This window comes from Nicotiana tomentosiformis, chromosome 3 (genome assembly GCF_000390325.3).
Source record: "Nicotiana tomentosiformis chromosome 3, ASM39032v3, whole genome shotgun sequence".
NCBI classification, from domain to species: Eukaryota; Viridiplantae; Streptophyta; class Magnoliopsida; order Solanales; family Solanaceae; genus Nicotiana; species Nicotiana tomentosiformis.
Window position 1 is genome coordinate 133,056,371 of NC_090814.1, and position 16,688 is coordinate 133,073,058.

Sequence of the window (16,688 nt, forward strand, 5' to 3'; positions counted from 1 at the left end):
TTTCTATTTCAGTGTTCGTCTCCGATGTAAGGCGACACTCTTATGTTCATGGTTAGATCTTGTTCATAACGAGCATCATAAGGTAGATTATATCCTTAAGGTGTTGAGTTTTTCTTCTTGGCAGTAGTGATATAGATATCACTTACATCTAGTGTGGCCAAATTTGCGTAATTTAATTTGAGCCTTTTGCTTATATTTTAATATCATTATCATAGCTTGCTTGGTTATATGTTACATATATAGTACCTATTTTGGTATTTGTTTTCATCCTAATTATCTTAATAAAGGATTACAAAGTGGATAACATTGTTAGATCCACTTAAACTCCAGCAGAGTTTGCAAGAAATATACAACTACCAGAAGTGGTTATATTTCGTATATCTCATTGTAACTAAATTTTGTTAACCACCAGAAGTGGTATATGCCTATGACCACCAGAAGTGATAATTTAGGCTTTCTATGGTTACAATTAAAGATAAGCTAGAGAAATATTCTCTATATTACATGCACGCCTCGATTTGCTCATGAAGTAGTAAATATTTTAAAAGAGGTTGAAGCATCACAATTGATTTGATTAATGCGAGTTCAGATAATTATATTCGATTTCCTGAAGAATGAGAATTTTTGATAAATATTAATCCATTCCCTGAAGTGAATGTGATTATATTAATAAAGTCGTAAATATAAACGTGCTCTTGATGTAAATATATTATAATTCACCTCCAGAAGAGGTAATATGATTGAGAGAATATATACTCAATTTTTTGTATTTTAATTTGCTCCTGAAGAAGTAACACAATTGAAATTTTCTCCCGAAGCAGGAAAATATTATGAAACTGTGTCTTTCTGTGCGTAAATAAAATAATGAGCTATTCAAAGTTATTTTTGAAGTACATTTTCATTCCCTGTAGTGAATGAAGAAATACTACAACTCACCTCCGGAAGAGCTAGAATAACAGATGATATAAATATAATTTTTGTGGCATAAAGATCATTGTCGCACGTACTTGTTGTACGTAAAACATCTTGGATAATTTTATTAAATATCATTCTAAGAAAAAATTATTTTTGTAGAATGCTTTCTACTACAACCACATTAATATATTATGGTTAGTTATTGAGTTCCCCGAAGAAAATAACAACTCGTGTATCTTTCCTTAAAAGATGTAATGACTATGTGGTTGTCATATTGATACAAAATATTCAAATGTTAATGATATTTCTCCTTGAATGAGATATTTGTCACAAAGTTAGTGGTAGAAATATTAAAATTCTTAATTTTCGTCATTTATAAATTTAGAATTAGTTTTATATTGTTCATTTGATTATGATTTTATCTCATGATACCAGAAGTGTCTGAGCAATATTTGATAGTACAAAATGTATCAACAACTCCTGAAGAGCTAATTGTTTGTCTAGAAGACACATGACACCAGTGGTGTCTGATAAATATTAGATTGTGGATAATAAAGGAAGGCTCTCGAAGAGCTTATATACAAATATGTCATTCATATTATATGATTATGGTCAAAACATATGTTGTAGTAAACCTGAAGTTTACTAATACAAATGGCTATCATATTGAGACTACAAATGATTAAAAGATTGAAAATCTTCATGTTTCCACAATCATATAGGGTAAATATGTATGTGAGAAGTTACCCGCCTTATTCTTCAAATTTGTACTACATCATGTATCACAGTAAATCAGAAAGTTTACTGATGCAAAAGTTTATGCCATAGTAAATCAGAAGTTTACTTAGAGATAGCACATGCCATGATAAACTTGAAGCTTTCATTTGACATTTTTAAATGAGCTATTTGAGAATTCAGATAAGCATATACTGAAGAACTAGAAGATTCTTCAAAATTCTCTTGTGTTGCTTGTTCTCATAAAAACTTGATTATACCAACTAAAGTTGGACTAAAATCCCTGAATTCTGAAATATATATAAAAGGTGAATATGGGCTCATTCACCTATCATGTGAATCACTTATAGATGCATATATAAGATGGTTACATGTATGTTTATTGTCAACCTACAGTTTGATATTTGAAATTGTCTTTCTCAATTAAGAGCATAATTTTCAGATTATGAAATCAAGATAGTTCATCTTGATGATGCTGGTTTATATCCAAGCTAGTTTAGTATTGAATACCTCCTATTAATGGCTAAACTATTGCTTATGAGAACAAAGCCTCATGTGTTGGTCTAAGATTTTCTAAATTGCATACACCAACACTTGTATGCATCAGACCAACAAAATATGATAAGTCCTCCCCTCTCAATTGGTTTAGGATCAGAAACCAAATATCTTTATTATCTAATAACTTTTGATGTGTGGTATATGATTAATTTCTCTACCACAATGCACAAAGATATGTTTCCCAAAGAAGATTGGGGATATGAGTTAGTTTTTCTAACATTTGGGGGATGAAATAAACAACTGAAAAATATGCTATATGAATCGAATTATCATTAATATGATCCTCGCCTAGAAGATAATTCAAGTCAAATTCCAGAAGCATTTGCTGATCCAAAATTAAATATCATATTCCAGCTGCAAATGCTCCTATTAAAATTAAAATCCCTGAAGGGTAAAGTTTAATATGCGGATGAAGCGTAGTAAACCGATCGGTTCCAAAGGTAACAATCCTTGAAAAGGATAGGAGCAAATGATTACAATGAGGAGGAAATGAGCTCTAGAAGAGCCCACGACATAACATTTTATGAAACTCCAGAAGAAGTTCAGGTACCTGAAAATAAAGAAAGTGATGAGATCTCAACAAGTTATGTTGCTTAGGAACCGATACAAAATGATCGTCGGAGATATATTTGATATAATATAGTACACAATATTATAAATGATTGTGAGGATCGGACCTGTAGTCCAGACACCTGAAGATGTCATGCCATCTAAATGCAAGTCATAACCTCTATGACTCATTTGATTAAGTCAAAATGAAGATCCCTGGAGGATTTAAAATGCTTAAAGCATATAATTCAAAGTCTCGAGAAATGTACTCAATCATTACAAAAATCTTAGTATGAATTAAAACAATCAGGGCGCATATGATATAATCGCCTCACTAAATTGATGAATGAAGGTTATATAAATGATGACACTTGTCCATGCATTTTTACAAAGAAAACAACATCAAAGTTTGTTATACGTGATGTTTATGTTAATGACATAAATCTCACAAGAACTCCAGAAGAGATCCAAAGGGAAAAACTGTCTTAGTCTGCAAATTGAATATTTAGCAGACGGGATCTTTATCCATCAATCTGTCTATACAGAAAATATCTTAAAATGCTTTTACATAGAAAAAGCGCACTCATTAAGTACACAAATGGGTGTTCGATCACTTGAAGTGAATAAGAATCCATTCTGACCTCCAGAAGAGGATGAGGAACTCCTTGGTCCTGAAATACTCTATCTCAGTGCAATTGGTGCACTTATGTATCTTGCTAATGCTAACAAAGGTGGCGCATATCATATTGGTTATGCAGATGCAGGTTATTTATCCGATCCCCATAAAGTTCGATCTCAAATCGGGTATGTGTTTACATGTGGAGGTATTGTCATATCATGACGCCTCACAAAGCAATCTATTGCTGCTACTTCTTCAAATCATGGTGAGATAATAGTTATTCATAAAGCAAGTAGGGAATGCATATGGTTGAGATCAGTGATTCATTTTATTCAAGAAAAATGTGAGGAATGTGATAAAAGACCCATAATTTTATACGAAGACAATGTTGCATACATAGCCCAATTGAATGGAGGATTTGTAAAAGGAGATAGAACGAAGCACATTTCACCAAAATTATTCTACACACACGATCTTCAGAAAAATGATGACATTGATGTGCAACAAATCCGTTCAACTGACAATCCGACAGATTTATTCACTAAATCTTTGCCAACTTTAACTTTTAAGAAGATGGTATACAAGATTGGAATGCGGAGACTCAAATATTTGAAACAAAGTTTTTATCAGGGGGAGAAAAATATGCGATGTACTCTTTTTTCCTTACTAAGGTTTTTTTCCACAGGGTTTTACTTATAAGGTTTTTAATGAGGCAGCTAGAAATACGTATTACTAAATATGTGTACTATTTTTCTTTCACTGGGATTTTTCCCACTGGGTTTTTTCTAGTAAGGTTTTAACGAGGCACAATACCTTTTAATGAACATCCAAGGGGGGGTGTTATGAAAATAATTATTGTGGATGTCCATTTATTACCCCGCTATAGATAATCTTCCTGAAGAAGATTATCCATTTAGTACTCTGTTGAAGTTTATCTATAAGTAGTTGATGCAAGCAGGTTGCAAGTAGCTCAATGAAATGATTTGCAGCAGCTTCTTATTAAACAGGCAGGTTACAAGCAGCTCATGCAGATAGCTTTCAAGCAGCTAAAGAAAAGCCTTGCAGCTGCTTCCTGAAAAGCCTCGCAGTTGATTCATTTCTTCTATAAATAGAGATGTTTTCAGTTCATTATGTACAACACTTTGAAGTTGAATAAAAATATCAATCTCCTTCTATACTTGTCTTCGATTTCTTTACTTTACAGTCTTTATTTTATAACAGAACTTAGGATATTATCTAAGGCTATTTTTCAATTGTAGGTAAAGAAATGACCACTCCACACTATTTTTACAATTTGATTAGCCCCGGAAATTAAAAAGAGTTAGTTACATAGGTGTGACAGCGATCTGTATCATACAGATTTACCATTGTCTTTCCGTAGGTAATAAAATTGATTGATATTTGAAAGTATTTTTCTGTTGATTGTCCTTAAATAAAAGAATCACGTGAATCAAGCGGGGGTTTTCACTTTTAACCCGCGTCAGAAATTATTTATATTTGGTAGACGAAAAAGCGTACTCCCTCTATTTCAATTTAGATGACATATTTTTACAATTGAAAATAATTTAAATTTAAACTCTTCATTTTACCCACTTTACCCTTAATGAGAAGTTTTTATAATCATACAAATATCATGGCTCCACAAAGTTTACCCCTTAAGTTTTTAAGACCACAAGTCTCAAAAGTTTCTTTTTTTTTTAAACTTCATGTCGAGTCAAACTAGTTCATCTAAATTGAAACGGAAGGAATATAATTTTTGTATATAACATAAAAAATGTGTATATATATACAAGAAATATATAATTTTTTGGCTATTATTTTAAGAGCGACTATATAGTGTCATTTTCCCAATCAAGTAGTCTCAAGCTCACTTCTGCATATTGGCTCCCGATTTAGAATTAACAGAATCTTTTTTCCTCGGAAAATTCTACTATGGCTATGAAATGAGGTACGCGTCGCTTTTCTGCAGAGTGAAGATGATACAGATTTCCTACGACACTGATCGGCACTTCCAATTGAACAAAAGAAATGAAAATTTAAGAAAAACTTCTGACATACTTATCAGCAACAAGCCCGCCAGAGAGAGACTACTGAACAAAATCTAAAATGACTCAATTCTCTTACATAAGAATTTTGCTTTAATTCAGCACAATCAGAAAGTATATGCCGATAGAGGCACAAAATCATAAGATGGCATTTCCTTTGAATCGAGACATATTGATATTAGCTCACTAGCTATTTTCTTCTGACAAGCCCACCAGAGAGAGAGAGACGAAAGACTAGGGGACAGAGAACACAAAGCCAACAATTTACCGATGAATGTGATGATGAAACGACAACCTACTTTCTTTAAGACGTGAAAAATAGCTGAAAACATAGGTCCATTATCTTAAACGTGGATAATGACAATACAGACAAAATTGGAAACTAGTGTCTATGAAGTATGAAGAAAGTTGATACACTAGCTTAAGTCTATTGTGCCACAAGACTTACAATTTTCTTCTATCCTCCTTACAGCGACAATTATCATCATCATCAGTCACCAAAATTTCACTTCTCACTAGCAACTAATTTAAAAATCCTGTGCTTGGGGATATTCGACAAGGATGTTGACTGAAAGATATGCCACAAGTCTATGCAACGGCTCCAACCTGCCCTAAAAGATCTTGAAAAGTAGACCACCATGAGTGGCAAAGAACGGAGCAAATACGAGTGACTCAACTGCCATAAGCTTGATCAAAATGTTGAGTGATGGGCCTGAAGTGTCTTTTAGGGGGTCACCAATTGTGTCACCAATAACAGCAGCCTTGTGAGGTTCAGAACCCTTTGGGCCAAGAGTCCTTGCATGCTCTGAAGCACCAGCCTGACAGAGAAATCAAAAGTTAATGGACTCATGAGTGTCTCCTAAATAACATTTTTTTTTTTAAAACATAGGGAGATGAGTCTTCTATACCTCAATATACTTCTTGGCATTGTCCCATGCACCTCCAGTGTTTGATGCAGATATTGCTATCTGTAAAGATTGGAAACAAATGAGAAGAATTTGGATATAATTCTTTAAAAAGCCCCATATTTGACTAGGTTATAGAACCAACTTAAGCAGAATGCTAAACTACAAAATCTTAAGCGCAAGGAATGTAATCGTACCTGTACACCTGAAACCAAAGCACCAGCAAGGACACCAGAAAGTGTCTCCACTCCAAAGAAAATACCAACTATGAGGGGAGTAAGCATGACTAGGGCACCTGGTGGAATCATTTCCTTGATAGACGCATCGGTTGAGATCTTAACACAAGTGGCATAATCAGGCTTGACAAGACCTTCCATGAGACCAGGAATGGTGTTAAATTGTCTGCGAACTTCCTCAACCATCTTCAAAGCTGCACTACCCACACTCTTCATGGTCATGGCAGAGAACCAGTAGGGAAGCATGGCTCCAACAATCAAACCAATAAACACCTGTGGGGTCAAGACATCAACCGTTGAAATTCCAGCCCGACTCACAAAAGCACCAAACAGAGCCAGGGACACAAGTGCAGCGGATCCAATGGCGAAGCCCTGGAAAGAAATGAATATCCACAGTTAACAAAAAGGAGAAGACGCATTGGAAGAAGAAGGAGGCCAACAGCGGAAAGAAAGACTACAGAGATAAGAAAGACTAAAGAGATGAGAGCCAAAACACGGATCATAGAACAATATTTCAATCTCCACAGACATAATCACCATCCACTTGTTAACAACTATGAACAAGATGAATTTGGAGAAGGGGAAAAAAAGAAGGATCCAGAAAGGCTCGCAAGATGAATAGAAGAAAGATGGGGTTACAAACCTTTCCAATTGCAGCAGTGGTGTTTCCAGCTGCATCAAGGGCATCAGTTCTTTCACGGATCCGGTGGCTCATGCCAGCCATCTCGGCAATGCCACCAGCATTATCACTGATAGGTCCATATGCATCAATGGCCAGTCCAGTTGCAATGGTGCTCAACATTCCAAGAGCAGCAACTGCAATACCGTACATGGCAGCAAAAGTAAAACTGACAAAGATAGCTATCGCAATAGCAAAGATAGGAATGATGACAGATTTGTATCCAAGAGCTAGGCCAAAAATAACATTCGTTGCGGCTCCAGTCCTGCAGGAGTCGGCTACATCTTGGACGGGGCTACAAACAGAAACAATTGAAAAAAGGAAATAAGACAAAGATGAAGAATTGAAGATTATCAACATAACAGGCACAACATCACAGGATGAGGTGAGACTACTACTTTTACCTGTAAGCATTGCTAGTGTAGTACTCGGTGACAAATCCAATTATAAGTCCAGCCCAAAGACCAACAGCCACACATAAAAAGAGTTGCCTGCATAATCAGACCAATTAATTAATCATTAAGCACATTTTTTACATGAACACGGACATCTTCACAGCTGTAAATTCAGCAGCCAAACAAATGAAATTCAAGCAGTGGATAAGAAATAGAAATCGCGACCTATTCAACCTCACAATATATTGTAAAGCATAGCTCACTTCTCATGCAGTAACATTTAATAACGTATGTCATATTCCATGGATAATATTCTCCAAATGTTAAGTTGATACTTACCAGTTCTTAACAACCTTCTGAGTGCCAAAGTTAAAGATGGTGAAGGAAGAAGGAAGGCAAGTCCATGTAACAATTGCAATTCCAACTGTCATGATAGCAGTTGAGATAATAAGCTGGTTCTTCAATGCTGGTTCAATTTCCTTGACAGCCTTAATTTCAAAAAAGTCGGTAGCAAAAAGGGTGGTTATCAAACAAACAAGGATTCCCATAGAGCTTATAAGCAGGGGATAACACATTGCAGTGAAATCATGATCAATTCCAAAAGACGAGATGGAAGCCACCACAAGAGCAGCACAAGATGATTCAGCATATGAACCAAAAAGATCAGATCCCATTCCAGCAATGTCCCCAACGTTATCCCCAACATTGTCAGCGATCACCTGCAAAGATATACAAATAGATTGTTGACAAGATATCGTCAGGAATAAAATACACCTAAAGAGGGAAGTTGAACTTACAGCAGGATTTCTGGGATCATCTTCTGGAATGTTCCTTTCAACCTTACCAACAAGATCAGCACCAACATCAGCAGCTTTGGTGTAAATACCACCACCAACCCTACCAAAAAGAGCCATTGAGGATCCGCCAAGCCCATAGCCAGTAATTGCCTCAAAAAGACCCTCCCAGTCATCACCATAGTATAGCTTGAAGAGATTAATGGCAATGTAAAGAACCAGAAGGCCATTGGCAGCAAGGAGAAAACCCATCACTGCACCAGACCTGAATGCTACAATAAAAGCTTTCCCAACACCTTTTCTCGCTTCCAAAGTTGTTCTTGCATTCGCATATGTTGCAATTTTCATCCCAAGGAAACCAGAAATAACGGAAGTGATAGCACCAAGCAAGAAGGATAGAGTGCTGAAGATGGCAGTTGCAAGGGCTGGCTTGCACCTCTTCTCCTTGTTGTAAGTACATGGCTGGCTACTAGTGCTAAAGCCTTCAACCGAGCCCAGGAAAAGGAAGATCAGGATTGCAAAAACAATCATGAAGATACCAACATACTGATATTCAGTGAAAAGGAATGATGTTGCCCCTGCCATAAGCAATCATTTCAGATATTAGATAGTGGTAAAGAACAAAAGGTACCAAGCATGTAGTGCGGGTCTAGACAACCTAATTTATAAGCACGCTTGTGCGTGAGGAAAGCAAGATCAAAACGTGCGAAAATGTTGAGAATAGAACCAATAAGGAAAAAATTTGACAGCAGTATAATATCTAAACCTACTCAATTGCATATGCTAGTTAACTGGGGACAGACTTTTTAGTGTGTGCTTATTTTGAATTTTGTCCAAATTGTACATGATAAACATGTGTATTATGCACAAAGTTTTGATAGGCTTCATGCTTAAGCTAGACAAACCAAATTGTTTTCTCCTAATTATAATATAGATAGCCGTAGTCCAAAAATGTACCACACTTCCATGCTACTCCCAAGAAAACCACATGAGACAATACGAACAACGGAAGAATGCTTTAAAAAGGGATTGCAAATTTCAGGAATTGACCATTTAACAGTTCTACTTTCCAAAGTAGTTCCACTTAGACAAAGTGCCAAGGCAATCCTCATGGCTCAAACAGCAAGCAATATATTTCATTAAGTTCGATTGTGCAAGGAAAAGAGTACCGACCACAACTATTATCAACCAAACAAAAATGATTAGGGACAACTAAAGATAAAGTCAGGTTAAGGAAATAACAAATATGCAGCTTTGACTAAAAATGATGCTGCATACTTTGAAATATTCAAAAATGATAAACATAGTTGAAACAGCACTAACATCCTAAACATGTGTAAACATACGCTAAAAAGTCTTAAACCTATAACTTCCCATTTAACAGAGGGCTGCAAAACTGACTTTTTTCATTCCATAATAGTCACGTGAATCTAAGCAGTGCAATGAAAACCTCTCAATTTATTAAAAAGCAACTTAATTAAAATAAAACCACGATGCTTCAATAAGGACAGCGAATCAGCAAAGTTTCCCACTTAAAGTTACTTCACTGAGCATCACAAAAATAGAATTTGCTTACTATATTCTATCGAAATCCAGGCAAGCTGATAAAAATCAAATCGAACAAAGGTAGATCCAGGGTCAGAGCCAGCTCGCAGAAGAGCTGAACTCAGCAACCTCAAAGCCGTAGGATATATCACGATAAAATGTTTAACTCATTAAGTGAATACGATAAAAAAAAATTAACTTCAAGCACAAGGAGGTCCATAATCACTTAATTTAGACGGCAAAATAGAAACAAAGGCGAAATTTCGCACTCTTTTATATATGTGCAAAATGAGATGAAAAGAAGAGCACATATAGACAAGTAGGAGTGAAGCTAAATCTGAGACGGACATAAAGAGATCCAAAGTAAGAACTTATTTCACCTTCAGATATGGCATTCTGTATGTCGGCGCACTTAGCAACAACGTTGTGGTCGTTGATTCCTTCTTCTTCTTCAATCAAACAGTCGCCGTATCCATTCTTGTTGTTTTTGTTGCTGCTTGGAGAAGTGGCTCCACGTTCCGACGAGACTTTCACGCGCGAGACAAGGTACCATTGGACTAAAGAGAACACGATTCCAATGACGGCGCAAACTGGAATAACTATTTGCGTTCCAAGATCTGGTAACAACGCCGACCCCATCCTTTACCGGAACCCTAAAAGACCTCGCCCGGAAAATATATTAAAAGAAAACTAAGAGGAGGGTGAGGAACGAGTGAAGAATGAGTTTCACGGCTTTTCGGAGGGTTTCCGAAGTACAAGGAGCTTAGCTGCTATTTTATACTGATGATAAAAGAGGAGGATCGAGGATTTTGTGAAAATTGAACGTCTTTATCATAGTTATGATGGACATTCGTCTTTTGGCCGTTAGATTCTATGCTAAATGCATGATTCAAGGATGATCAGACGGCAACGATGATCGTGATTGGAACACTCCGCAGGACTTGAGTAGAGCGGGAAATCTAACAAGAAAAATAAAGGAAAATAAGGAAAAAGGGAAAGGGCGTATTTTTAACGCATCTTTGGATCATTCTTTCCATTTTAACCTTTTCTTCTCGCTATTCACTGTTTTCCGGTCATTGGATAAAAGAATCTATTAATTGACATAATTAATTATACGTAAAAAAATTGAAATAAATATTTTAATCAGTATTAGTTGGTATTTTGATAAAAATTATAAGTAACCTATTTTTAGAATAACTACACATATAGTATTAAAAATAACTTAAAGAAGTGTAGTATTACTACAAGTATCAAACCTAGAAATGTGACCGAAATAAAATTCAAAAATATATTAAATACTTTCCATATTAGACACAGTATACACTTAGATCCAATTAAGCTAAATCTTATCCTCTTTTTTTGTTTTAATTGGTGAAAGCTAAAATCTTATCCAAATAAATCTAGTGTCAGCCATGAGGTGGAACCGTGTAAGTTTGGGATACATAAATTTGGTAGGAAAACGAAATACTAAGAAAGAGTAATCACCTAGGTAAATTACCTTCTCTCAATTTCATAAGAATATTTAAAAAGTAGCATTTGTACTAAAGTGATTAGCTCAATTATAATAGAATTTTCTATTGGTACAAAACTTGGATTATGTATTATGTGAAAAATATAGACAATAATTTTATAATGTGAAAACGTATAATATGACCTATACATATCCCAGATCTGATACTTTATAATAAAAATGATAAACGACACTTAAGATAAATGGCATGAAGTAGGTGGTTAGATATAAGTTAGAGCACAATTATAATATTTCTCATCATGTTCAATTCTATTAGTTTAACTTACAGCTTGTTTGGGATGGTTGTTACCTATTATATTGTATTGTATTGTTATTTTAAGTACAATATTTGTTTTGTTTGTTACTTAAATTTTATTGTATCGTGTCCTTAAATTCGTCGTTACGTAAAAAAAGTGTCACTTTATGTAACGACGGATTTAGTGTGGTGGCGTCGTTATCTTCCTCTTTTATCTGATTTTACCCTTCTTTAATTATTATTAAATAATCGCATTTTCTTACTTTATTCTATTTTTTTATACAATAATTCTATTATGTATCTTATTTTTTCTTAGTAATGTTGCAAGTTTATTCTTCATACTTTTGGTGCGTGACATCATGAAACGATGGCAAACGATACAATCTATCCACACATTGTATTAATCAAACAATACAATACAATATGGTACATTATGAAATGACATGTAACAACCATCCAAATAAGCTGTTAATTTATCGATAATGGAACAAAATCACTAGAGTAATACTTGAAAGCTTGTGCAATAGATAAACATCATCTCAATTTTCAAGTTTTAAGCAATTTAATCGTTTTGAATTAAAAAATGCGAATAGGTAAATGATTTAGAGCATTTCTAGAATGAAAAGAGTCATAACTAAAATAGAATATATGTTCTTATTAGACGCACTATAATTAACTAGAAGGAAAATGTTAATTACAAATGTGCAGTTTCAGCAGCATAAATTCAATGCTGAATTGCAAGTTGGATGAGCAACTGAAAATGGCATATGAATGCGTTTTTTGAACGTCATGCATGCCTCCCATCGGATATTACCTTTTTTATCCTTCTTTATTTTTTGTTTGTTTTTTAGCTGTACTTTTTATTTTGTACAAAATAGGAGTAAGTTTTGCGTACATCCAATCGTCCGAGATCTCACTTGTGAGATCACTATGGATATATTATCGTTGTTGTTATTTAGTTTTGTTTGTTTTTGTAATTTATTTTTTTGGTAAGAGGGGAAAATCGCAACCGCTACAACCTCTCCCACAACCTCTGCCCTTCGGGTGAGCACTTTATGCACACTGGGTAAACTTACCCCTGTGTAATAGCCTGCAAACCACACAGAGATGTAAACCGCACTAGGCAAGCCTTGTGCGATATCCTCAGCCCAAAAGGCATTGAGGGGTATTCGACCCTAGATCATCCATGTGGATGACCACCCTCCAAACCAGCTGGGCAACCCGGAAGGATTTTTGTAATTTATTTAGACGTTCAAAAATGTCGCTTTTCTTAAAATTTAACTTAAACATTGATAACTCCATGAACAGTGGTAGGTAGAGGTGTCAATGCTTCGGTTCGGCCAGTTATTTTATAAAATTAGTATCATACCAATTTTTCGGTTATTCTATTATGTATAACCAAAATTAGACTTTTCGAAACCGTCCCAATCATGTCGGTTTCTCTTCGGTATCGGTACGGTTCAGTTAATTTTTGGTGTATTTTTAAATATCATATAAAATTCACCAGTAGAAATAGAATACAATAACATATATTCTTTTATAGGACGTAACAAAACTCTCTCTAGACATTTTTACTGTTTAAAGGGTGATGAATTAAAAAAATAAAATATGGCTAGAGTATAGATCCATCAACTATTCTACAACAACGTAAAAAAAAAATCAAGCAAGGACAAAAAAAATATAAATCACACGAGTGAAAAAATATTAACCAAGCTAGGAATCAAGAATAAAGTATATAGAAGATTAAATATTCAAAAAGATAAATATAAATTATATGAAAAGAAATATATTCAATAAATTGTAGTTTGCTACTCATAATCGTTAGAATATTTTGTGTCTTGCTGAGATACTTGAAATAACTTACTTTAAGTATAAGTAGCGTAATAGGTTTTAGGAATTAGTATTTTTGAGTTTAATTATTTGTTGGCTTGTAACAGTTTTCATAATTCCAAGGTCCAAAGAAAAATTTAATGCATTATTATTTTTAAACTTATTATATAAATATATTTTTCACATGTAAAATTTATTCGGTACGGTTCGGTATTTTTTCGGTTTATTTTTATAAAATAAAAAATATACTCTAATTATCGATGCAGTTATAGATTTATATAAAAACCTACGATTTTTTTAAAAGAAACCTAAAAATCGATTCGGTACGGTTCGATTCGGTCAGTTTAGTGAGTTTTCGAATATCCATTGACACCCCTAGTTGCAGGATGAAGGTAGAAATAGAATGATAACTTATGTCCTTTAATTTGTTGCAAAAGGTGTGTATAAGTGCGGATTACGCAGATTAAATGTTTTAATCTTTAGCCTTAATTCAAGTATTATTTTTATTTTTTAAAAATTTACTTAATTTCAAATTAAGATGAAAAGTTAATTTAAGTTACGATCACAAAGAAAATTGTTTAACTCTTCAAGTAGTAATAATATCATATAAAATGAAGCATGAAAATATATATCAATAAAGTCAAGGTTTTTTGTTTTATAATGCAAGAATATGTAAAGTAAATACTTTGGTGAAAATGGAACTTGCACCTCAACAATATAAGATGGAGCTACTATTTTTAAATGTAGCTCTAATTTCCTATTCTTTTTTGAAGAATTAACCTAAATAGCCGATCACCCAACCGATTAAGCTTAAAACAGCCAGTGAATGCATAACTTATGTATTATACGTGTATAGTTATGTATAATCATTATATAATTTATGTATATGGCTAAGAAAAGTAAATAGTGACTATGGCTGGCTATTTTTTTTTTTTTTTGAAGAGTTTTCCTATTCATATTTTTTACTATCACCTTCGATTCAAATACATTCATCAACAAAGATAAAAGCAAAAAAAGTGACAATGATATAATCTTATCCCACAAATGATTGTGAAAGGCCTATGACTTTGTCACGATCCCAACTTTCAAGTGTTTCGTCACATTTGGCAAATTTTCGTGGCATTAACCCCACATTTTCCAGTATTCACTTCGCAACTAATCATAGAAATTTTCACTTTCAACATCTCTATTATGCTAACATCGTTATTCATTCATTTCTCAACCTTTTTATGCTACTCACCCTATTTCTCAACCACTGTTTTCCTTTAATTATGGCTCACTGGAATTGATACTAATCACTAAAGTGTTTTATTACAACCAATTAAAAATCTGATGGCAAATAAGATAATTTAGTAATTACTATAATTGCATAAAGACTTGTGAAACAACATTAGATGATTTTAGTATTTCAAACCCGAAATAATTTTAGTTTAACAAATACATTTATTCTGAACTAATAAACTGTAAATAACGGGATATGTTGCATGTCATTGTCATCCATCGTTGAACATAAGATATTTTCTAGGAATATAACTTAATCTCGTAGCCTAAATTAGTTTTACAGGTTAATAAATAGTTCACTTAAATTGTATATTCAGGTTACCTTATTTCTTTAGGAAAGATCAATCTAGTTCGCATGCGAGGAGTCAGGCAAACAACTAGTCATTTGGGGTGAGATCTTAGATTTCAAGGGGAAAAATAAAAAAAGAAGAATCCTGATTTACCACTGATAATTGAAAATTAGTCATAGTTTTAAAAGTAATTGAAATTTAGTCACTTTTTTATGTGAAAATAAAATCTAAACAAAAATACCCTTAAAAATCTCGAAAAATTCCAGCATAATATGTTGGAGTTCAAATTTATTCATAATATGCTGGAGTTCCAAAACATAATATCCTGGAAGTTTATACGCAAGAGTTCTATAATTCAACATATTGTGCTGTAACTTTCGTGTTTCAGCTAGAGTTCTTTTGTCCATATTTTATCTCTGCCTTAAATAGCGGCTACTTTTTAAAATTTTTGCAAACACTGACTTTTTTTCAACAACTACCCGTAAAATGGCTATGTCATGACTAACAACAATAACATATCTTGTATATTGTCAAAAACGGAGTCTAGAAAAAATAGAGTGTATGCAGACCTTATCCTTACCTTATATAAATAGAGACTCCGCTCAAGTTATCAGATCTTAGATAACACTCAACAAATAATTGGTGTGACCAAATCAATTTCATTGAAAGAAGCAAACCTAATGTTGCATAAATTTGTTTCTTTGTTTGCTTTGACTTGAAAGAGATGAGAGAGGAATGGGCCCTGGCCCATCTCAACAGAACTTAAATATTCATATTCTGCTCTCAGGGATAACTGGCCCTAATCGCTTTCTGCGGATCCCATCTATACTTTTTGTTTTAATTTTTAGTCTCTTCACTCCCAAATTTTTCCCATTGGTTGCTTTGGGCTACTGCTGAATATTTAAAGAAGATTCTCTTATCTTCTCAAATTTAACACCATGCCAAATTGGCCCAACACTATAGATTATTGCCTGCTACAGTTATGGATACAACAACAATAACAACCCAGTATAATTTCATTAGTGGGTCTGGGGAGGGTAATGTGTATGCAGACCTTACTCCTACCCTGGGGTAGAGAGGCTATTTCCGATAGACCCTCGGCTCCCTCCCTCCAAGAACTACCCACCTTGCTCTTGGGGTGACTCGAACTCACAACCTCTTGGTTGAAAGTGAAGGGTGCTCACCACTAGTGCAACCTGAATTTGTATAATAGTATTATACTCCCAAGTTGGGTTCCTTTTCTGCTCATATTAATGTAACATATTACTACGCTAAATATTTGTCCAACTACCATAAAATTTGCAAGTGTTCAAGTCACTATCACGAGAAATTACATAGAGATTTCTCGAAGTAATATGTGAACGAGTGATGTTTTGTGCAATGCATTGTCCTTTTAATCACCGTAATGTGACTGATCTAACACTTTAGCGGCACCAAAAGAGGACTAAAGGTAGCAGATTGAGGACAGCATAGCTTTTTTAGAGGCCAATCTTTAAATTTTGTTCTCCATAAATCAATGAACTTTTAGCCTTTAAAAGTAATTGAA

The 16,688-nt window shown here is 34.2% G+C and overlaps 1 protein-coding gene across 1 annotated transcript; it reads right to left on the reverse strand.

Moving 5' to 3' along the window:
• Window positions 1-5,740: 5,740 nt before the first annotated feature.
• On the reverse strand, window positions 5,741-10,732 carry LOC104090166 (pyrophosphate-energized vacuolar membrane proton pump-like). Its single transcript, XM_009595221.4, has 8 exons — window positions 10,356-10,732; window positions 8,434-9,008; window positions 7,976-8,355; window positions 7,646-7,732; window positions 7,206-7,536; window positions 6,524-6,934; window positions 6,330-6,389; window positions 5,741-6,239 (listed from the first exon to the last, which is right to left on the reverse strand). The coding sequence occupies exons 1-8, from the start codon at window positions 10,612-10,614 to the stop codon at window positions 6,033-6,035; spliced, it is 2,310 nt and encodes a 769-aa protein (XP_009593516.1). The 5' UTR covers window positions 10,615-10,732; the 3' UTR covers window positions 5,741-6,032.
• Window positions 10,733-16,688: the final 5,956 nt, after the last annotated feature.

Bases quoted from the DNA above. Each gene is read 5' to 3' on its own strand.
- LOC104090166 (XM_009595221.4), bottom strand. From the start codon at position 10,614: ATGGGGTCGGCGTTGTTACCAGATCTTGGAACGCAAATAGTTATTCCA. The intron at 8,356-8,433 runs GTAAGTTCAACT...ATATCTTTGCAG, and splicing joins ATGATCCCAGAAATCCTGCT to GTGATCGCTGACAATGTTGG. The intron at 7,537-7,645 runs GTAAAAGTAGTA...TTCTGTTTGTAG, and splicing joins TACACTAGCAATGCTTACAG to CCCCGTCCAAGATGTAGCCG.